This window comes from Eurosta solidaginis, chromosome 5 (assembly GCF_040869045.1).
Source record: "Eurosta solidaginis isolate ZX-2024a chromosome 5, ASM4086904v1, whole genome shotgun sequence".
Classification (NCBI taxonomy): domain Eukaryota; kingdom Metazoa; phylum Arthropoda; class Insecta; order Diptera; family Tephritidae; genus Eurosta; species Eurosta solidaginis.
Genome location: NC_090323.1, coordinates 57,129,350 through 57,153,870, shown reverse-complemented (window position 1 = coordinate 57,153,870; position 24,521 = coordinate 57,129,350). Strand labels below are relative to the sequence as shown.

The window sequence follows — 24,521 nt, the reverse complement described above, 5'->3', positions numbered from 1 at the left end:
TCCGGGATCCGGTCGGGGTCATTTCGGGACTTTTTCTCGACTAATACGGGATCATTTGGGGACCCTTTCGGCATCATTTCTGGATGGTTTTCGGGATCCGTCCGGGATCCGGTCGGGGTCATTTCGGGACTTCTTCTGGACTAATACGGAATCATTTGGGAACCCTTACGGCATCATTTCTGGATGGTTTTCGGGATCCGTCCGGGATCCCGTCGGCGTCATTTCGGGACTTTTTCGGGATAATTTGGGTTCCCTTCCGGCATCATTTCTGGATGGTTTTCGAGATTCGTCCGGGATCCCGTCGGGGTAATTTCGGGACTTTTTCTCGACTAATACGGGATCATTTGTGGGCTCTTCCGGCATCATTTCTGGATGGTTTTCGGGATTCGTCCGGGATCCCGTCGGGGTCATTTCAGGACTTTTTCGGGATCATTTAGGGTACCTTCCGGCATCATTTCTAGATGGTATTCTGGATCAGTCCGGGATCCGGTCGGGGTCATTTCGGGACTTTTTCTCGACTAATACGGGATCATTTGGGGACCCTTTCGGCATCATTTCTGGATGGTTTTCGGGATCCGTCCGGGATCCGGTCGGGGTCATTTCGGGACTTCTTCTGGACAAATACGGGATCACTTGGGAACCCTTCCGGCATCATTTCTGGATGGTTTTCGGGATCCGTCCGGGATCCCGTCGGCATCATTTCGGGACTTTTTCGGGATAATTTGGGTTCCCTTCCGGCATCATTTCTGGATGGTTTTCGAGATTCGTCCGGGATCCCGTCGGGGTCATTTCAGGAATTTTTCGCCACTAATACGGGATCGTTTGTGGGCCGTTTCGCCATCATTTCTGGATGGTTTTCGGGATCGGTCCGGGATCCCGTCATGGTCATTTCGGCACTATTTGGGGATCATTTGGGAACCTTTCCGGCATCATTTCTGGATAGTTTTCGGTATACGATCGGGATCCCGTCGGGGTCATTTCGGGAGTTTTTCGGGATCATTTGGGTTCCCTTTCAGCATCATTTCTGGACGGTTTTCGAAATTCGTCCGGGATCCCGTCGGGGTCATTTCAGGACTTTTTCGCCACTAATACGGGATCATTTGGGGGCCCTTTCGTCATCATTTCTGGATGGTTTTCGGGATCCGTCCGGGATCTCGTCATGGTCATTTCGGCACTATTTGGGGATCATTTGGGAACCTTTCCGGCATAATTTCTGGATAGTTTCCGGGATCCGTCGGGGATTCCTTCAGGGTAATTTCGGGACTATTAAGAGATCATTTGAGGAACTTTCCGGCATCATTTCTGGATAGCTTTCGGGATCAGTCCGGGATCCCTTTGGATTCATTTCAAGACTTTTTCGGTATCATTTGGGGTACCTTCCGGCATCATTTCTAGATGGTTTTCTGTATCAGTCCGAGATCCCGTCGACGTTATTTCGAGACTTTTTCGGCACTAATACGGGATCATTTGGGGACCCTTTCGCCTTCATTTCTGGATGGTTTTCAGGATTCGTTCGGGATTCCGTCAGGGTAATTTGTGGACTTTTCCGAAACTATTTCGGAATCATTTTGGGCAAAAATGATTCCTGGATGGATTTAGGGATCTGTCCGGGATCCCGGCGGGGTCAGTTAGGGGGCCGTTTGAGATCCCGTCAGGGACATTTCGGGACTTCTTCGGGACTATTTCGAGATCATTTCGGGTTTTCGGGATCCGTCCGGGATGCGGACGGGGTCATTTCGGGACTATTTCGGGATCATTTGGGGTACCTACCGGCATCATTTCTGGATGGTTTTCGGTATCCGTCCGGGATCTGGTCGGGGTCATTTGGGGACCTTTTCGGGATCATTTGGGGGCTCTTCCGGCATCATTTCTGGATGGTTTTCGGGATCCGTCCGGGATCCCGTCGGGGTCATTTCGGGACTTTTTCTCGACTAATACGGGATCATTTGGGGACCCTTTCGGCATCATTTCTGGATGGTTTTCGGGATCCGTCCGGGATCCGGTCGGGGTCATTTCGGGACTTCTTCTGGACTAATACGGGATCATTTGGGAACCCTTCCGGCATCATTTCTTTATGGTTCTCGGGATCCGTCCGGGATCCCGTCGGCGTCATTTCGGGACTTTTTCGGGATAATTTGGGTTCCCTTCCGGCATCATTTCTGGATGGTTTTCGAGATTCGTCCGGGATCCCGTCGGGGTAATTTCGGGACTTTTTCTCGACTAATACGGTATCATTTCGGGGCTCTTCCGGCATCATTTCTGGATGGTTTTCGGGATTCGTCCGGGATCCCGTCGGGGTCATTTCAGGACTTTTTCGGAATCATTTTGGGTACCTTCCTTCATTATTTCTAGATAGTTTTGGGGATCCGTCCGGGATCCCTGCGGGGTCATTTAGGGACTTTTTCGGGGACAATACGGGATCATTTTTGGACCCTTCCGGCATCACTTCTGGATGGATTTTGGGATCTGTACGGGAACCCGTCAGGGTAATTTCGGGACTTTTTGGGGACTATTTCGGGATCATTTGGGGACCACTTAGGGGTCATTACATGACTTTATCTGTATTATTTCGGGATCATTTGAAGACCCTTCCGGCATCAATTCTTTATCGTTTGCCGGATCCATCAGGATCATTTCGGGACCATGTTGGGATCATTTCTGGATCCGTCCAGGATGCCGTAAGATTCATTTTGAGATTTTTTTTGTTACTTTTTCGGGATAGTTTTGAAACCCTTCCGGGATCACATTTGGATCCGTGCGGGATTCCATCGGGGTCATTTTCGGCCTATTTCGGAATCATTTTGGGACCCTTCTGGAATCATTTCTCTATGGTTTTCGCTATCCGTTGTGGATCCCTCGGGGTCATTTCGGAACTTTTTCGGAGCTTTTTCTGGACTATGTCAGGATAATTTAGGAACCCTTCCTGGATGGTTTTTGAGATTCGTCCGGGAGCCCGTCGGGGTAATTTCGGAACTTTTTCGGGACTATTTCGGGATCAATTTGGTACCCTTCAGGAATCATTTCTGTGTGGTTCTCTGGATAAGTCTAGAATCGTGTCGTTGTCATTTCGGGTTTATTTGGGACTACTTCGGGAACTTTTGGAAACACTTCCGGGGCCTTTCTGGATGGTTTTCGGGATCCGTCCGCGATAGCGTTGAGGTCATTTCGTGGCTTTTTCTGGATAATTTTGTTATCATTTTGGGATCCTATCAGGTTATCAGCTCATAAAGTTCTTTTTTTTACTCAATTACAAAAATAAAATGCATTAGACAGAAAAAAAAATTTAAACAGATAACTTTATAAGCAGGCTAACGTGAATAGCCCACATATTTCATTTTCTCCTTGCGGACGGGGCCGCGGGTAAAGGCTAGTATATTATAAATGGCAAAGTTTGGATGTTTGTATGTCCAGACGTTTGTCTTTGTGCCTCAATGACGCAAGAACGGCTGGACGGATTTGGATGAAATTTGGCACACATATAGCCAATAGTCTAGAAGGATCTACTAGCTATATATTTTTCAAAAGGGGGGAGGTCCCCCACCCCCCTAGGAACAGTTAAAATTTAATTATTATATTTTTTCGTCTTTGTGACTGAATTACGCCACAACTGCTACACGGATTTTGATGAAATTTGGGACACAGACAATAGCCCACTAGCGAAATTTTTCTCGAACGTGGAAAGGGGGAGGTCCCACGACCCCTTCGAAAAATTACTTTTTAATAATTTTTACACATTATGACTTTTCCTTTACTGACCACCAATATTACAAACTCAATAGGTCAAATAATTCGAGGGCTTACAAAGTGAGCAGTGACACCCTCCATACCCCTTCCTCCCTTCCCTCACCCTATGGCGTAAAATCTATAAATTGTTATAACTCAATATAAATTTTCTAAATCAATAGTTTTTGGTATCTGGCTCATACAGATCGAGATCTAAACAATTTTGGAAAAATGATCGGTGGTGCTCTCCGTCTCCTCCCGCCATCCGCCCTCCTTCAATTATTTTTATTAGCAAGCTTTTATTAGCTTTACCTGTATCTTTCTTTGTAACTTTTCATCGCTCCAACGCGCCTGCTGCCTTATTAACATGGTTTTATATTTAGCTTCACCTTATTTCTGGATGGTTTTCATGGTGGTCATGGGTCATTTCGGGACTTTTTCGGGACTATTTCGGGATCATTTTGGGACCCTTCCGGGATCATTTCTGTATAGTTTTCGGGATCCCGTCGGGGTTATTTTGGGACATTTTGGGCACTATTCCGAGATAATTTCGGGACTATTTCGCGATCATTTGGGGACCCTCCCGGCATCATTTCTGGATGGGTTTCAGGATCCGTCCGGCAACCCGTCGGGATATCTTCGGGATCATTTGCGTACCTTTGAGAGATAAATTCTTGATGTTTTCCGGGATCATTACGGGACTTTTTCTGGGTCATTTTTCGTCCCGTCCGGCATTATTTCTGGATGGTTTTCGAGATCCGTCCGGGATCCCGTCGGGGTCATTTCGGGGCTATTTTGGGTCCATTTGGAGTATCTTCCGACATCATTTCTGGATGGTTTTCGAGATGGGTCCGGGATCTCATCGGGGTAATTTCGGCACTTTTTCGCGACTAATACGGGATCATTTGGGAACCTTTCGCCATCATTTCTGGATGGGTCATTTCGGGACTATTTGGGGATTATTTGGGAACATTTCCGGCACCATTTCTGGATAATTTCCGGGATCCGTCGAGGATCCCGACAGGGTCATTTCGGGACTATTAGGGGATCATTTGAGGACCTTTCCGGCATCACTTCTGGATAGTTTTCGGGATCTGTCCGGGATCCCGTCGGGGTCATTTCGGGACTTTTTTGGGATCATTCGGGGTCCCTTCCGGCCTCATTTCTGGATGGTTTTCGGGATTCGACCGGCATCCCGTCGGGGTCATTTCGGGAATTTTTCTCGACTAATACGGGATCATTAGGGGACCCTTTTGGTATCATTTCTGGATGGTTTTCGGGATCCGTCCGGGATCTCGTCAGGGTCATTTCGGGACTATTAGGGGATTATTTGGTGTACCTTCTGGCATCATTTCTAGATGGTTTTCGGGATCCGTCCGAGATTCCGTCCGGGTCATTTCGGGACTTTTTCTCAGCTAATACGGGATCATTTGGGCACCCTTTCGGCATCATTTCTGGATGGTTTTCGGGATCCGTCCGGGATCCCGTCAGGGTCATTTCGGGACTATTTCGGGATCATTTGGGGATCCCACCGGGATCATTACTGGATGGTCTTCGGGATTCGTCCGGGATCCCGTCGGGGTTATTTTAGGACATTTTCGGGAATATTCCGGGATCGTTTGGGGAGCCTTCCGGCATCATTTCTGGATGGGTTTCGTGATCCGTCCGGCATCCCGTCGGGGTATTTTCGGGATCATTTGCGTACCTTTGAGAGATAAATTCTTGATGGTTTCCGGAATCATTCGAGGTCATTTTGGGTCCCTTCCGGCATCATTTCTGGATGGTTTGCGAGATCCGTCTGGGATCCCGTCGGGGTCCATTTCGGGTCTATTTAGGGATTATTTGGGTATCTTCCGGCATCATTTCTGGATAGTTTTCGGGATTCGTCCGGGATCCCGTCGGGGTCATTTCGGGAGTTTTTCGGGATCATTTGGGGTACCTTCCGGCATCATTTCTGGATGGTTTTCGGGATCCGTCCGGGATCCCGTCGGGGTCATTTCGGGACTTTTTCGCGAATAATACGGGATCATTTGGGGACCTTTCGCCATCATTTGTGGATGGTTGACGGGATCCGTCCGGGATCCCGTCAGGGTCATTTCGGGACTATTTCGGGATCATTTGGGGATCCCACCGGGATCATTACTGGATGGTCTTCGGGATTCGTCCGGGATCCCGTTGGAGTAATTTCAGGACTTTTTCTGGACTATGTCAGGGTCATTTCGGGACTTTATCGGGATCACTTATAGATGGTTTTCGGAATCCCTTCAGGGTCATTTCGGAACTAATTCGGAATTAGTTGGGGACCCTTCCAGCATCATTTCTGGATGGTTTTCGGGATCCGTTGGGGTGTTTCGGTACTTTTCGGGATAATTTTGGGACCCTTACGGGATCATTTTTGGATGGTGTTCGGAATCCGTCCGGGACCCCGTCGGGGTCATTTCGGGACTTTTCCTGGGCTATGTAGGGATAATGTAGGGACCCTTCCGGGATATTTTCTGGATGGTGTTTGGGATCCGTCCGGGAGCCCGTCAGGGTCAATTAGGAACTTTTTCGGGACTATTTCGGGATCATTTTAGTACCCTTCAGGCATCATTTCTGCTGGTTCTCTGGATCAGTCTAGAATCGCGTCGTTGTCATTTCGGGACTTTTTGGGACTATTCGGGACCATTTGCACCGATACCGTTGCGGGAATTTGTGGCTTTCGATCATTTGGGGACCCTATCAGGTTATCAGCTATTTTTTTTACTATTACATAAATAAAATTATTTACATAAATAAAATACATTAGACAGACATTTTTTTTAAACAGATAACTTGATAAGCAGGATAACGTGAAAGCCCATATGTTTTATTTTCTCCTTGCGGACAGGGCCGCGGGTAAAAGCTAGTATGTACATATATATTAGCCTTTCTGGTGTTCACTTATGGTGATATTCCCTAACCTTCTTGATTTGTTAATAATGTTTTTTGTTCTTTATTGGCAACAAAATTTGAAATGTCACAGCTTTCCTCAAAAAAAAGATTTGGTAGCGAAAGTCATCTACGTTTAGGCGCACTCTAGTATCTATTGTTTGGATTAGAATCTAAGAAGTATTAGACTATGACGCTACTACTATTAGACTACTATGATTTAAATTAATTTTTAATGTTTGTTGCAAACTGCTTGAATTGTTCATATTACAGTATAAACTATTTGCCAACTATTTTTTGATTCAGATTTTAATTCATTCACTCAATTTCTGTATTATTCTAGCGCTCACAGCGCTCTTATATGCTCTTACTTCTTACTTAAAAGTACATTGCCAGTCAGGACAGTGCTTACCGATAATATTTCTTTGTATGTATGTGCAATGCATGGAGGCAGTAGCGGATGTGCCATTCTGAGCATTTATTTTGTTAAAAAATTCGTTGGTATGAGTAATTACTCCGAAAGAAATAAAGTTGAAATAACCCTACCAACCATGAGTGGATAAAAACTTGGGTAATCCTATACTGACGCTACCCAAAAAATTGGCTAAATAGTTGAATAATTTTGTTCGGCGAGGCGCCGATATTATCCATGGTGAAATGGGATATTTCGTGTACCTGTGACCTGTCAGTCTGTAACGATTGCATACTTTTAGGTGCAAATGACAGCTTTGAACGTCAATGTGCAGCGTTGCCAGACCGTCCTTTAAAACATCCAAAAACCGTTTTCCTAATACCCAAAAATTCCACATGCTCCAAATTTTTCAATCAGTTTTTATGTACAAAAAATTTCAACAAAATGTTTATACTTTTTATACATTTTTTTTTTTATTTACAAATTTCATATAAATTTTATATAATTTACATTTTTAATCAAAAAAAATGTAAATACAATAACAATATAATAAAATGAACTAAAATTGCAACCGATAAAAAAATAACACAAAAAAAAATAAATAAAACGAAATTTATTTAAAGTAAATTAATAAAAATAAAATAAAATATTTTAAAAATATTATATAATAAATAAATAATAATAATAAATTATAAAATAAAATAAATAAAGTAAAAAAAATAAGTTGGAATCAGAATATACCCGCGGTAGGTATGCCTGTCGTAAGAGGCGACTAAAATACCAGATTCAAAGGGCTGTGTAGCGCAACCTTTTAGGTTGCCAGCGCAATATATAGCTTCTCCAAACCCAATTGTCAACCTCACCTATCCGCGGCGAATCCCGTTTCACTAACAGACGAGGCTCTGGCGACCCCAAGCTCCTTATGGAATTTGGGGGTAGGGAGGGAGGGAATGGCCTTAAGGTTTAATGTGGCCACATAAATCGTTCCCGAGATGGTCGGGCTAGCACCTTAATGGTGCTATGGTACCGGAGCGTACCGGATTGGTATCCGGCAAAGGACCATCACATCGATAACACTCCCCAAAGCCTTCGGGGAGCAACCTTATCGCTACAACAACAACAACAACAAAAGGGAATAAAATTAAATAAAGTGATTTGGCATAACAAAAATAGTGGAACGAATTAAAAAAAAATTAATTCAAAGAAATGAAATGGAATGAAGTGAGATGAGACGAAATAAAATGAAACGGAGAGAAGTGAAATAAAACAGAAAAAAATTAACTGAAACGAAAAAAGTTTAAACTGTTTGAAATTAAACGGAGTGAAATGAAATAGAATAAAGTGAAATGATATGGAAAATAAACAAAAATGAAACTATATGAAATGAAATGGTATAAAATGGAATGAGAAAAATATAGATCATATGTAAATGAAAAGAAATAAAGTGAAATGATATGAAACTATATAAAATGAAACTAAATCAAATAGATTATGAAGTGAAACGATATGAAATGAATGAAATTAATTGACATTAAATACGATAAAATTAAATGACATGGCATTAAATGAAATTAAACAAAATGAAATGGAATGCAATGAAATAAAATAGAAGAAAATGAAGTAAAATGCTATGTAGTAAATGAAATAGGAGAAAATAAAATTATATGGGATGAAATTAAAGGAAGTGAAATGAAACAACGCGAAACGAAAAGGAAAAGACATGAACCGAAATAAAATTAAATGATACAAAATGAAACAAAATGGAACAAAATGAAGCGGAATGAAATGAAATAAAAAATAAATGAACAAAAAATGTAACGAAACGAGATGCAACAATATTAAATTAAATGAAGTAATATAAGGATTAATTAAAGGAAACAACACAAAATGAAATGAAAAAAGTGAAACCGAAATAAACTGAAACGAAAAGGAATGAAATAAAATGAAATGAAACAAAATAGTGTATATACATACATAACATTTCTTTTTGCATACCACTAATCTGCATGAGTACTTACATGTAGCATGTAGTCACCACGTTATCCTAAGTTCGCAAGCTGTATCCGTTGGACTCAGGGCCATGAGCCCGAAACATCCATTATATGCAGCATTCCCATGAATGAATTTCAAATGAGAAACCTGTGAAAATAGAAAATTTATCATAAGAACTCTGTAAACAATTGTTGTAGCATTACTTGCCATCATTTGGAACCGATTTCCACCATTTGAATTTTGGAAAATATCCCATGAATTTGTGACGGTGTTAGTATTTTTTTATAAAAATGTGTGTTGGAATTCAAGGTGAAAATGGCAAAAAGCGATTAGCGTTGGTTGGCAGGGTAGTTGGCAGGGAAACTACATGAAAATCTTTAAAAAAAAGTTTTTATTTGTGTTTGTTTTTTAACAGAATTATGGCTTACATTTGATAAACTTTTTATTTTTGTTAAATTTTGTTTTAAAACTGTTAATTCGGAATCAAAGATTTGTGCGAAATTTATTCAACGGCTATTTGCGATTCTACATATTTTTGGTTTTCTTCTAAAATTCAGACTTTATTTATTTAAGGGTGACTTGGTTTCCTTTATTTGCTGCGTGATTTAGGTCATATCAACTCTACCACAAACGTTGTACCCACTTTACGCTACAGCATACCAATAAGACTACGATTACGCTCACGCTTATATTCAGAATTCCCCCATACCGTGAGCAAAGATGATTAAACGTGGAAAAAATACTCATTTCGAAACACCCAATGCCCCAATACAATCATATTCAGTATTGCATATAGCACGCACTCAGTTTGTTGTTTTCATGGCACCGTGGGGCTTGCAACTTTTCGCTGCTTTCAGAATTTATTTGCATATAAAAGCGGCTGGACGCGTCGGACGCACTCACGCGAAGTCATTACAAAGCACGCAAATATATTCTCATGATACAAATCGAAAACGAAAACGAACAAATATTCATGTCAAATAGAATGTAATAATACTTTGGTCATCAGTGTTACAGTAGTTGGTAAAAGCGGGGCACATTTGTATATGATTATCATTGTGTGTTTATGTTGAGTGGGCGTTGAGGACGCATTTGAATTTTGTTGATGTCGCCGGCGTCGCCCGATAGAAACGTGACTTGTGTATGGCCTAAAGTATTTCTTAATTTTGTGTGTAAAAAGTTCGGTATTTTTCATCGTTGAGAATACCAAAGAAAAAGTGATAATAACAGTAATTGGGTGTGTATGAATGTGCATACATGTCTTCGCCTGAAAAGTGCTAATAAATCAAGAATTGATTTTAAATAATGCAGTACAATATTTCAAAGTTTGAAAATTTTTTTCAGTATACCACAAGGCAGCTATTAAAATAGAAAAGTGTTGAAAACTAAATGTTGAAAGCACGAATGGTTTATGAAAAAATAATATACATAAACAATTGCAATAATTACCTAACTTTTAACTAACATTTTTGGTTGAGCTCACGGCCTGGTTTTCTGAAATAAAACACTGGGATTTGTATTTTATTTTGGTTTTTATTACACTCAGCGTGCTTTGCACACAGAGTATATTAACTTTGATTGGATAACGGTTGGTTGTACAGGTATAAAGGAATCGAGATAGATATAGACTTCCATATATCAAAATCATCAGTATCGAAAAAAATTTGATTGAGCCATGTCCGTACGTCCGTCCGTCTGCCCGTCCGTCTGTCCGTTAACACGATAACTTGAGTAAATTTCGAGGTATCTTGATGAAATTTGGTATGTAGGTTCCTGGGCACTCATCTCAGATTTCTATTTAAAATGAACGATATCGGATTATAACCACGCCCACTTTTTCGATATCGAAAATTTCGAAAAACCGAAAAAATGCGATAATTCATTATCAAAGAGGATAAAGCGATGAAACTTGGTAGATGGGCTGACCTTATGATGCAGAATAGAAAATTAGTAAAATTTTGGACAATGGGCATGGCACCGCCCACTTTTAAAAAGGTAATTTAAAAGTTTTACAAGCTGTAATTTGGCAGTCGTTGAAGATATCATGATGAAATTTGGCAGGAACGTTACTAATATTACTATATATGTGCTAAATAAAAGTTAGAAAAATCGGATGGAGAACACCCCACTTTAAAAAAAAATTTTTTAAGTCAAATTTTAACAAAAAATTGTATATGTTTACAGTATATAAGTAAATTATGTCAACATTCCACTCCAGTAATGATATGGTGCAACAAAATACAAAAATAAAAGAAATTTTCAAAATGGGCGTGGCTCCGGCCTTTTTCATTTAATTTGTCTAGAATACTTTTAATGCCATACGTGGAACAAAAATTTACCAATCCTTGTGAAATTCGGTAGGGGAATAGACTCTATGACGATAACTGTTTTCTGTGAAAATGGGCGAAATCGGTTGAAGCCACGCCCAGTTTTTATACACAGTTGACCGTCTGTCCTTCCGCTCGGCCGTTAACACGATAACTTGAGCAAATATCGATATATCTTTACTAAATTTAGTTTAAGTACCTACTTATCTGAACTCACTTTAGTTTCGTATAAAAAATGGCCGAAATCCGACTATGACCAGTCCCACTTTTTCGATATCGAAAATTACTAAAAATGAAAAAAATGCCATAATTCTATACCAAATACGAAAAAAGGGATAAAACATGGTAATTGGATTGGTTTATTGACGTAAAATATAACTTTAGAAAAACCTTTGTAAAATGTAGAAGAAAATGATAAAGTTCTGCAGGGCGAAATCAAAAGCCCTTGGAATCTTGGCAGGAATACTGTTCGTGGTATGACATAATAAATTAGCGATACCCGACAGATGATGTTCTGGGTCACCCTGGTCCACATTTTGGTCGATATCCCAAAATGGCGTCCACCTATAGAACTATAGCCCACTCCTTTTTAAAATACTCTTTAATACCTTCCATTTAATACCCATGTCATACAAACACATTCCAGCGTTACCCTAGGTTCATTTTCCTACATGGTGATTTTCCCTTATTTTGTCTCCAAGGCTCTCTGCTGAGTATGTAATGTTCGGTTACACCCGAACTTAGCCTTCCTTACTTGTTTTTCAATATTTTGACTTCAGTCTGAACCAAATATTTTAGTTATTCTAAATACTAACGGCCAAAAACGAGACAAATAATAATTAACTTATGAAAAATGAACTGAAGTGCGTAAAAGTATATTAGGGGGACTCATGATAGCATATAAACTTATAAGGTGTAAAATTATATCCATTTACACACGCTGTTATATGAACGCACCTAGTAATACTCTTGATAAACTTGATTGTTTATCAGCTGTATTATTGCCGAACAACATTTTTTGATTGTTACACAAATTAAAAAATGCCAAGACTAAGTGAAAAATCAAAACTAAAACGCCTTTACTTGCTGATGTTGGAGATTTTTGATGAAAATGCCGTCTGTAATGTCTGCAAGGTTGCATTCCTTTGAGTTTACCACGTTTACACAATGAAATGTGCGCGTAAATTTATACAAATTGTGTAAATGATTTTTCATACAAAATTTGACAGCTCGTGCATAAAGTAGATAAATTTATACGTTTACACACTTTATAAGGCATTTATACGGTTACATGAGTCCCCCTATTATGTAGATACGTGCAGATACATATGAAGAAATATTGGGATACCCCTTTGTGATGGGCGCGTGTTACTAGTAGTAGTAGTAGCATATATTTATTTTTTTTCAAAAAGAAAAAATCAGATACAGACAATAACAGAGTATGTTGTGTGTCGCACCACGTGTTAAATAAAATACTATAGAGTTACAAATATTCATTTAATAATTAGTCTCTAATTTTAAAGCTTTCCGCGAGAAATTTGGCCAGAGCCTCGAAGTTAAATCCATTTAAACTGGCAACCACCTTGGACATATCTAAAGTTCTTTCACCAAAGTAAAGGGGACGAATGTTGTTATATATCGGACATGTGCGTGTTACTAGATAAACATATTTTTGGACATCATTGAAAAAAAAATGTTTAAATACAAAAATCTGGTGGGCACCACTAAATATACACATGACTGTAGATGAATCTAAGCAACTTTTTTCAAAATACTTAAAAGTTATGTGTTGAGCTTATAGGTATCTGGGCAGCTGCTCGCCATCTAATTAACCCGCCGGTGACATACTCTATTTTAATTTTTTCCGATAGCCAAGCTGTCATAAAATCTCGCCAATGTAGTGTTACACCTGAACATACATAATATGGGTTCCAAGTCGCAGTAACATCTCGAGAAACTGCGCTGCTGATGAGCTTGTTAGGGAAGGCACCCGCTTGTATACAATCACCTCTGCTGGCTGGGTGAATCCTCCTTTGAATACTTGCAAGCTCTGGCTACGATCCCAGTTCACGGAACAAGTTAACGCGAGATGGGCCATGGAACTAAGATGTAGGGTGCTCAGGCAAATCTGGCCCAAGCTGGACGAGAAGAGATCGCAATCGATCATACTTCTGAATGTCCTATCCATTAGCCCATTAGTGGGTATTCTAACAGGTCACTGTGTAATGGGCGCAAATGGTGCTCATTTGGTCCTGCAATCAAATGAATTCTGCCGTAGCTGCAGGAGCGAGGATGAGATAGAAAGCGTTGAATGTCATCTTTGCCATTGTCCCGCCCTGTGGAAGACCAGGTACCGATGTCTCCACCGACACTCCTTTGGGTGCCTTGCGGAGCTATAATCCGCAAATATAAACGACATTCTGCGCTATATTAGGCAAACGCGCTGGTTTAGCTTCATGGGTGTACGAACCATTTTCTATAGAAGCGAAGCAAGGGTTACTTGTTCGTTTGTTTCACTGCCATAAGATTAGGTTAAGTTGAAGTGGCGAGTCAATAAAGGCCTCACATAGACTGTATGTGTCCATAGCGTTACCAGAATTTGTTTGCCTAGCAAACGGAAAACCCCCAATACGGTACCAGGACTTACACAGAACGTGGTCAACCGTTTCTTCCTGCAGCTTGTACATCTACTTTTACTGACGAGACCTAACTGATAAGCATGTGACGCTAGAAGGCAGTGCCAAGTTAGTATGCCCTTCGTGAAACTTAAGTATTCTCTCTTTAGAGATATGAGCAACTTTGCGAGTCTAAAGTCGTAAGATTTGCACATGATGTTAGAAATTTGGCAGCCCCGTGCTTCTGTCCACGTATTTCCTGCTTGATGGATCATATGCAATAGAGGTAAATATAGAGGAATATATACAGGCAGCACAAGAGGAAGGGATGAGGGAAATGCAGATTGGAAGAGATGGAAATGGATTAGGTTAGACTGCAAAGGGATACGGATGGGATAAAAGAAGGTAGAGTGACATGGCGGAAGGTGTCGCAGGGAAAATGATCAATTGAGAAAGAGAGCTAGGAAGAGAGAGAGAGAGAGATTGATAAGGATGCAGCAAAGAAAAGCGTTAGAGCTAGAAAATGGAAAAGAAGAAGAGTAGAACAATATTAGTCATGAGATATAACAAAATAAAATATATTTTCAAATAAATACAGATTTTTGTAATTAGTTTAGTTAGCGCCGGCTAAAATCTAGTTATTAATAAACTTTTATCCCATTGCCTCTGTTAGCGATCACTGCAGGGCCAGCATAGTTCTTTCGTAATATGCATAAACAAACATTCAGTTGCCTTGCTGTACTCTTCTTTTAAGGCCCATAATATTGAAAGGGAAAGTATAGTCATGCCAGGACAAAAAAAACGTCTAATACTTGGATGATTTTAGAAAAACTCTATTGAAAATAGAATAAAGACGTTCGAAATCCTAACACACATTTTTTCTTATGAATTAGGAATCCACTATTCTCCGTCGGATTTGGAAGCTTTTCGCTACTCACGTCAGAGCGTGAACACAACGGTTAGGAAATTTTAACGGAGAACGTTGCGGGCTCCTATACTTGGTTTGACACATATGTATACATACTTATATATCTACATTCTTATAAACAAGTGATGTGTGAAAAGAATTTGAAATAAGTCCAACGCAAAGTATATATCGGTGGTTTTTTTCCATTTTTCCAATCTGCCTTTTTTGTTTCTGTTCAAATGCTAATTAACATCACTAAGCGTCAGGTTTCAGTGATCTATGAATGCAGTGAAACTGATAGTACTTTCATATGTACATACAGTGTTGTTCAAAATAAAAACATAAACTCAATATATGTATATTGCCACTACTGGTTTTAACTTATTTACCATCTTAAGTGCGGTATTCAGATCATGACAAAACACTTAAGATTTTTTTTGTAGTTTCCCCTTTTAAGCCGAAATAACCGTTTTTTTTTTTATTTCAAAATATGTATTTTTCTTTACCTTTTCAAAATTTTGTTTAAAATACCGTTAGCTTATTGTGAAAATGTGCCAAGCCACTTTTTTTGAAAAATTTTATTTTAATGCAGTTTAAAAACTGAATTCAAAATACATCGATCACAAAAAAAAATATTTTCATTTTTCATTTCTACGTGCTGTGGGCAATGCTGTGTAAATGTGCTAAGTCCTCAGGATGTTAAAAAAATGTGCTAAGTCAACCTGTTAGTAATATCAATCTGAATTACTAGTTGTTGTTCTTGTAGCAGTGCTTCACCCCATCCAATAGGTGTGTCCGATCACTAATTGTCATCAATATCCTCTAACGGGAGTCCAGGGAAACTTGCTGTTTCAACAGGGGTGGACTATAATGAGAGGGGTGTTAGAGGCGTTGGTTCCACATTACAATTGAAGAGATGGTTGGTGGCATGTGGTGACTGAATTCCTAGCCATTTCTTGACTTTCAGACTGAATGAATTAAATAAATAAATAAAATGCGCGCACAAAGAAAAGAAACTGCTAGTAATTTCTTTGTGCGCGCATTTTATTTATTTATTTAATTCATTCAGTCTGAAAGTACATGCTTTGTTGTTGTTTTATTAACGATAAAGACACTCCCCGAAGGCTTTGGGGAGCGTTACCGATGTTGATGGTCCTTTGCCGGATATAGATCCGGTACGTTCCGGTAACAAAGCACTATTAATATATTAGCCCGACCATCTCGGGAACGATTTATATGACCACATTAAACCTTCCAGGCCATCCCGCCCTCCTCACCCATAGCTCCATGAGGAACTTGGGGTCGCCAGAGCCTCGGCTGTAAACGAAACATATTTCGCGACGGGTAGGTGAGGTTGACAATTGGGTTGGAGAAGCTATATATTGCGCTGACAACCGCTTGAGAGGGTTTCGAACACAACCCCTTGAAATTGGATTTACCCAATTGAGACATGCCTTTGGTGTTTCATAAATGCTTTGCGCTGACCACAATCTACTTCAATTCTTACATTTCTTTCAGCCTAGTTAAAAATAGAAAACAATTCAAGCTTAAACTTATATAAGCTGTTATTAAAATTAATAACGCTACTGAATCGATTTGCTAGATATATAGTCCTAGTTATAGGTTCATTCATAGCATAATTCGTTTTATGAGTTATTTCGACAAATAATCTATTATGCCGAAGGTTACGCAGTGGAATATATGGAAAGAACAAATTAGATAAATCAGAGCAATTCCTGCTAAAGTTTATTAATCTATAGGCAAGCATGAGTGAGAAGCCTGAAGACCAAGCAATTTGTGCCTGCTGGTATATGATGGGAGCCGCCTGGCCAGTGAAGCATACGTAAGCAATTTTTGTACAAATTTTTTGAACTTTCTCAATTTTATTGGAGTTTAATTCATAGAAAGGATTCCATATTATTGAGCAATATTCAAGACCACTTCTGACCAAGGATATATAAAGTGCCCCCAACGGCATAGGGTCTTTAAAGTCACTGGTGTTACATCTACTGAACCCAACCAATGCAAAAAATTTTGAAACAATGAAGTCAATGTGACTAGAAAAAGACAGTTTGGAGTCAAAACTTACACCCAAGTCTTGAAAATGATTAAGAGATTTAGTTCGTATATATAGTATGTGGCCGTTGTCTTTATGGAATAAGGCACAACACAGCATTTGTTTGAATTTAAAAATAAATTATTGTCTGCGCACCATCCGGAAAAAGACTCCAGATCAGAATCGTTAGAAATAGTTTGAGAAATAAATAGTATTTTTTGTGAAATATATAGTTTTAGTGTTATATTTCAATCATTAAAGGGGAGGAGTGATGGAGAAACATATTGAGTAAAAAGTGCTAGGTCATAAAAAAAATTTTGTTTTGAGTACGGAAATTGTGCTGAGTCATACAATAGCTGCTGGGTTAGCATACATGACTTTTATTTATCTTTTTCAAAGCTTCTACACTCAAAAGCATTGCAACTAAGGTATTTTCATTCACAGTTTTGAAAAAAAAGGTTATTTCAAAAATTATTCATTTTTTTTTCGCCTCCTGTAAAATTCGCAAAAAGTGACTTAGCACATTTTCACATTAAGCTAACGATACGGTCTTCGTGCCTCGATTGAAACGGTTATCTCTTGGTTGGGTAGTTAGTTAAGCTAATCTTAAACAAAGTTTGCTTAAATTCTAGTCAATTTTCAACACCAATTAAACTACAAAGCAGTTTTTCAGTCACAGCTTAAGTACGCCTATGGGGTAGGCTTTTTGATATGACAACATTAGATTTTCATTATCTAGATAATTTACAGATACGGCAACAGCTAGATTTTTATCCAGCAAACATGGAAAAAATATTTCTCCAGCTTACCAGAAATGTATAGTATATAGTATATAGACATTATTCTCTAATTATTCTGAAACCTCATACTTCTCGAGTTGATATTCAATATCTTTTTCAAATCACTATCTAACCTTTGCCAAATTTTGTAAAATTTATGGTTCTTGGGTTGATCTCCAACATCATTCTCAAATTAATCTCAAACCTAGGTTAGACTTATTTAGAAATTTATAGTTCTCAAGTGAATATCCAACACATTTTTATACCTTTCATGAACATGAAATGGTATATTAACTTTGGTCCGATGTTTGTAACGTTGAGAAATATAGAAGATAGACTCACCATTAAGTATACCGAATTGATCAGGGCGACGAACTGAGTTGATATAGCCATGTCCGTCTGTCCGTCCGTCTGTCTGTTTGAACGCAAACTAGTCCCTCAAATTTTGAGATATCTCAATGAAATTTGGCACAAGGATACATTTTTGTATTATATTAGACATTTTTCGGATCCGGTAGGATCGGACTACTATAACATATATCTCCCATACAACCGATCGTTCAGATAAGGCGATTTTGGCCATTTCAGCCGCAATTTAGAAAGTATAAACGTGAAACTTGGTGATATATATTCTAATATATCATAGAAGATATCCTGAAAAAATCACTTTGATCGGAGCTATATAGAGTATATATCCCATACAACCGATCGTTCAGATAGAAAGATTTTTGGCAATGTCTCCCTTAATTTCCAATATAAAAATGTTAAACTTGGTGATATTTATTCTAATATATCATAGACGATTTCATAACAAAATTATTTCGATCGGAGTTATATATAATATATAGCCCATAGAACCGATCGTTCAGATAGAACGATTTTTAGCCATTTCTCCCTTAATTTCCAATATAAAAACGTTAAACTTGGTGATATTTATTCTGAAATATATCATAGAAGATTTCCTGAAAAAATGACTTTGATCGGAGCTATATGTATATAGTATATACCTATCCCATACAACCGATCGTTCAAATAGAACGATTTTTGGCCATTTCTCCCTTAGTTTCCAATATAAAAACGTGAACCTTGGTGATATATATTCTAATATATCATAGAAGATTTCCTGTAAAAATCATTTCGATCGGAGCTAAAAAAAAATAAATGTAAGGCGCGATAACCTCCGAAGAGATCTAAGGCCGAGCTTCTCTTCCAATTTGCGTCGTGCTCCTCTTTTAATTTTTCCCTACAAATTGGCCGGACGGGACCTACATGTTTTATGCCGACTCCGAACGGCATCTGCAAGGCAGATGAGTTTTCACTGAGAGCTTTTCATGGCAGAAATACAATCGGAGCGCTTGCCAGACACTGCCGAGGGGCGACCCCGCTTAGAAAAATTTTCTTCTAATTGAAAAATCTTATTTCTAAAATTTTGATGTTGCTTTGCCCGGGAGTTGAACCCAGGGCATACGGTGTGATAGGCGGAGCACGTTACCATCACACCACGGAGGCCGCTATATACAATATATATCCTATACAACCGATCGTTCAGATAAGGGAGTTTTTGCCATTTTTTATTTTATATTTATCTTAAAAATCGTTTAGGTATGTACATCTGTTCACTATATATTTCCTATCTTATACATCCTATTATTTGGAAATTACGAACGGGATAAGATTATTGTTCAGCCCCATTCATGAAAGGTATGAAGTCTTCGGCACCGTCCCGTCCTTACTTGTTCCAATTGATATCCTACTTTGGTTATCGATTTAAGGTGAATTATCATATTAATTTGTTGTCCTGAGGACCGAGTTTGTTATGAGGTGAAGTTGAAAAAATCTCCTCCAAGGGGGCAACACAAAAACCAAAGCTGTTTATTTTGAGAAATAAACATGTGGTTAGTAGCAGATATAAACTAAAAATAATTTATTCATGTTTTATTTTATTTTCATGACAATACTATAGTATTGTAATCTTACATTTAAGTCCAATAAGAGAAACACGCTTGACTTCAAGTTGAGAACTATCTTTTTCTCAACTTGCGTAACAGCATTTTTTGCTTTGAAAAAACTCCCCTTTCGTTGAGAACACTGAGCCACTGTTTGGAAACAAAGCTTGCGATTTTAGAAGCATGCTAGTTATCAACATTAACTCTAATTGTACTTAAGCCCAAAAGCTTATTGGGTACATATTCGACTTCCTTGCTGATGGAAAAACGCTGTGATGAAATAAGTTATAATTATAAATTAGAAACTCTCATTACATTCGTCAGAGGAAATATAAATCTTTTATATAGGTACATAAATGTTTAAACCTCATAGCTTAGAAATGCTTTAAATTTCGCAATCAAAACAAACAAGAACGCAAATAACTGATCGGTTAAGCAGAGTTTAACCCTTTCAGATGGGCCGCTTAAGCTCAGCTTAAACTTCAGTTAAAGTTAACTGAAAAACTGCTACTGCTTAGTTTCACTTATAAACTTAGTTGATTTCATATCAAAAACCGGGCATAAATAACAGAAATAATAAAGCAAATTATTCTTGTTCGTTGAGTACAATGCCCTTATTTTGCACAACACTGTACATACTAGCACAATAGAGCATATCAAATCGACAACAACAATATAGTTTATAAAAAAATTTACTAAACAAAAAATGCAGCAACAATAATAAAAACGTATCGACAACTAACATTGAATAGGTATAAAAAAAAATAATTCGATCAAAATTTTTTTTCCGTTTCATCTTCTCTTTTATAGGTTTATAAAGTGCCTCGAATGTAATAGGAGAAGTATTGACGCCTGCATTCTAAGCGTTTAAGTGTCATATTAGTTATGTAAATAATGCGTAATTATTAAGTACAAAAAAAAAAATTATAAAAAAAAACACATTAAAAGAACTGCAAGTGTTTGTGCCAGCATATTTGTGTGTCAACGATAATCAAAACAGCATGAAAAATGCGCTCAACTGCAAGCGATAAGAACGCACAAGTGCAATACAGAACACCAAAACTAAAAAATGCACTTCCAACAGTTCTGTGTTACAACAGTGATAGACGACGGACTTGCATTGGTGCTGAGAGAACGTTACTTGGTAGAACAAAAGAAGCTGCAGCAGCATCTATAAGTCACCCCTCCTCGCAGCATTCAAATCAACGATGCACGCGAGTTCTGCCGCAAGTACAACAAATGGCAATCACACTCAGCAAATGCTGCTGGTTGCAATTCAGCCGACTACGTCCACGCCACAAACTCACAACCGCTCCTTATCAACAACAAAGTTTATCGACAATTATAAAAACAAAAATCACAACAACGAGACACATTTTTATCAGTTGTTGTAGCACTGTCAACAGTTATATGCATCATCTACTACATAAACGCTTTTTTATGCGTTCACCTTTTCTAGTCCTAGTTACCTTGTATTTGTTGTGTTTTTCACATTTAATTGGCAGCTCGTCTGCCGCCCCACAATCTTGTGTACTCTGTGATATAAATGATATTAAAGATCAAGCATCGAATGCACACGCCTACGAAGAATATCATTTCGAGCATCAAGTGACGCGTATGGATGCGATAACGGCATTAAAGATGTTCAATGTCAGCGATTATAACGGTAAGAAAACTGAAAATATAAACAACAATTACGAAACACTAAGTTCTGGTGGAACCGAACATTATATACCCAGCTGTAGATTTTCAATAAAAACTCTACGCGGTAGCAAATTTGAGCCTAAATCTGAAACTTTTTACACCTTTCATGAAAATGAAATGGTATATTAAGTTTGTCACGAATCTGACAATTGTAAGTTCTTGAAGGAGAAGAGATAGACCCACCAATAAGCACACCGTTTTGATCAGGTTGACAATCTGGTTTGATTTAACCATGTCTGTCTGTCCATATTTCTGTTTGAACGCAAACAAGTCCCTCAAATTTTGGTGTTATCTTGATGAATTTGCGTCAGCGGGTAAATTTTGGTAGCGGATTACACATTTATCGAAACTTTCCGGATCGAAAACTATAGCATATATCGCCCATACAACCGATTTTTCAGATAAGAATCGTTTCGTAATTTCTACCCGATTTTAGAAGCTTAAAATTTCACCAAATTACCAAAAATTTTCACGGGTTTAAAGATAGATCATATTTCCAACGTACAGCAAACACTTGGAAAATGAAAAAAATCTACTGATATTATTAAAAGTGGAGGTGGCAACAAAAGTAATAAAGGATACACCATCAGTAGAAACAACACACTGTCTGTTGCGCAAAAGAAACTAATCCATAAGAGGAAGGAGGAATGGAAACCAAGACAGCCCAACTAATTAATTAGGGCACTATGATAAACTCTATCGAAAGCTTTTTAAAAATCCGTATAGACTAGCTGAAAACCTGCGGATAAGGACTCAATACAAAATTCGCTAAAGACATCTAGGTTAGAAACTGTTGGTCTGTCAGGGACGAAGCCATGCTGGTAAAGAGATATCAAAGACTTAACCGCAAAACTTAACTTTGCGTTGAAAGTATGCTCAAAATTTTTAGATATAGTGGGCAACTTGGATATAGGCATAATTTTTATTGCCACTTTTGAAAATAAGCATAATGGAAGTAAGCTTCTAATCAGCAATGAAAGTCACAGAAGACAGGAATAATTGAATATCAATCTCAAAGGACAAACTAAGGACGCACAATTCATTCATTCTACAAACCAGATGAAAATCCATCAACATCTCTTTGAGACGAGGCTTTAGGCTTAGAAATAGCTTTAATAATATTCTCGGATGATAGATATAAGGCCTCGAGATTAAGAGCAGAGTCTAGACTATTTGAAAAATCAAGTGGCTGATTAAAATCGTCTTGAGGCGAAATTTGATTTGAAGAACTGCAAATAAGTTGGCTGTATCACTAAAGAGTTGGCGCAGAAGTGTCATGCAGGTTAATTTCCGTGGGTACATAGGCGCAACACTTTATTTCATTAATTCAAGGCGCGATAAACCTCCGAAGAGAATCAAGGCAGAGCTTCCCTTTCAATTGGCGTCGGGCCTTTTACATGTTTTTCCCTTTTAAATTCTACGACATCTGCAAGGCAGATGAGTCATAACTGTAAAGCTTTACATGGCAGAAAAACTTTTCTAATTGAGAAAAAACTTATTTCTTAATTTGTTATGTGGCTTTGCCCGCGAGTTGAAACCAGCAGTGGAAGGCAAAGAACGCTACCACCACACCACGGCGGCCGCAATTTTAATATAACTTAAAATTTTCCAGAAATTTTTTGTTTTCATTACCTGTTGTGAGTAGCGCCCGGGGCGTGACAGGCCCCCTTGCGTGGTTGTAAATGTAAATCATTCCATCTGAAGCCAAGATCCAAAATTTGGATGGTAAAATATAAAAGGAATTTTCTTGCCAAATTACTTCAGTTTACTTTTATTCCTTATAAAATTATCCATTATCCATTTCCGACATTTTGGTCAAAAAAGAGATCTCGATTATAGTCGGACTTCCCCCTTCATTGGCATTGGAAATTCTTCTTCTGATATATATATCTTCGTTCAAGCTATCGAGTTAGCATATGGACATGGCTGTTTCTCGACACTGAAGGAAGTCCACATCCCTTTCGATGCCTTTATACCACTACAATTGCAGCTGGGTATACAAACTTGATGTGAAATATACTGTGAAAAAAGATTGATTTTTGTTTGTTTTCCTTTCCATAGAACCATCAGGTTGCGCTATGAGCTGTTCGGATAAGGTGATGAAATATTGCCTGGGGCAACAATTCATCAACGATCACTGCTGGTGTGAACTGGGTCACACAGAAGGTGAGTAAAATCATATTTTTTTATTTTTCTGCATACAATTTTAAATTTACACCTGTTTAAGTAACTTAAACTATGATCTTTTCTTTCGCTTATTTCATTCACCATTACGTGCCTTGTAATTCTCAACTAATAAAATAGTGAAATATTCTAATGACATATGTAGTTAACGATTTTTTATCCCAAATCGGGGGTTTTCACACCAAAATGAGGTGGCTCAAAACGCAGCCAATCCCAGGGGTTCGCCTCCAATAATTACATATATGGTGTAACAGGGATTTCCCAGCGAAAGGAGAAAGCTCACCGCAAAAGTGTAACAGATGGTTAGCATCCCTGTATTCTTCTACAAGAACAAACAGATAAGGTGTTTGACGCAGAATTGCTCTGAATGGCGTAGCCGCGTGGGATCGGCTAAGGGTTATTTTTATGAAGCGCGGCCGAAGGCCACCTACGCAGAAAGGTGTTTGATACAGAAATACTGTTGTTGAAATGCCGCATACCCACGCTTAGCCTACACGGTTGTATAAGTGATTAAATTTTGCGTTTCAATTTGGCTCATTCATGGCTTTTTTGTCTGTTATACTGAAAGAAAAAGACTGGTCAAATAAACCGAAATACGGGACAATTCAACCGAAATTTCTGTCAATATTTATCCATCGCAACAAGATGTTGAATCAACTGCGCACAAATCGTTGATTCGTAATTGACCGTTTTAGTAGTCAAATGAACAAAAAAAGTTGTTGCGACAGCTTTGTACGAAAGTACCTATGTTGCCATATTACATGCATAAGTAAATATGTGAATACATAAATACGCATGCTTGCTACATATGCATACATATGTATGCACTTACTGACCGAAGTTCAATTGGGCGTACGTCAAATATGCTGGCACATTAAACACTATAAACTTTATTATTTTGTTTTATTAAACGCACTTCCACCAAATTTTATATTTCATAATTTATTTAATTTATAGTTCTGAACT

General features: G+C 38.5%; 1 protein-coding gene across 11 annotated transcripts in view; it reads left to right on the top strand.

Annotated features, from left to right (window-relative positions):
* LOC137254421 (uncharacterized) overlaps positions 1–24,521 on the top strand; it is a 272,003-nt gene that overhangs the window by 177,741 nt on the left and 69,741 nt on the right. For 2 of the 11 annotated variants that reach the window (XM_067792062.1, XM_067792060.1), the window contains exons 2-3: positions 20,478–21,333; positions 23,433–23,537. In XM_067792062.1, coding sequence (XP_067648163.1) covers positions 20,676–21,333; positions 23,433–23,537 — 763 coding nt within the window. In that variant the 5' untranslated portion in view covers positions 20,478–20,675. The other 9 variants (XM_067792057.1, XM_067792058.1, XM_067792056.1 and 6 more) reach the window with 9 other exon arrangements.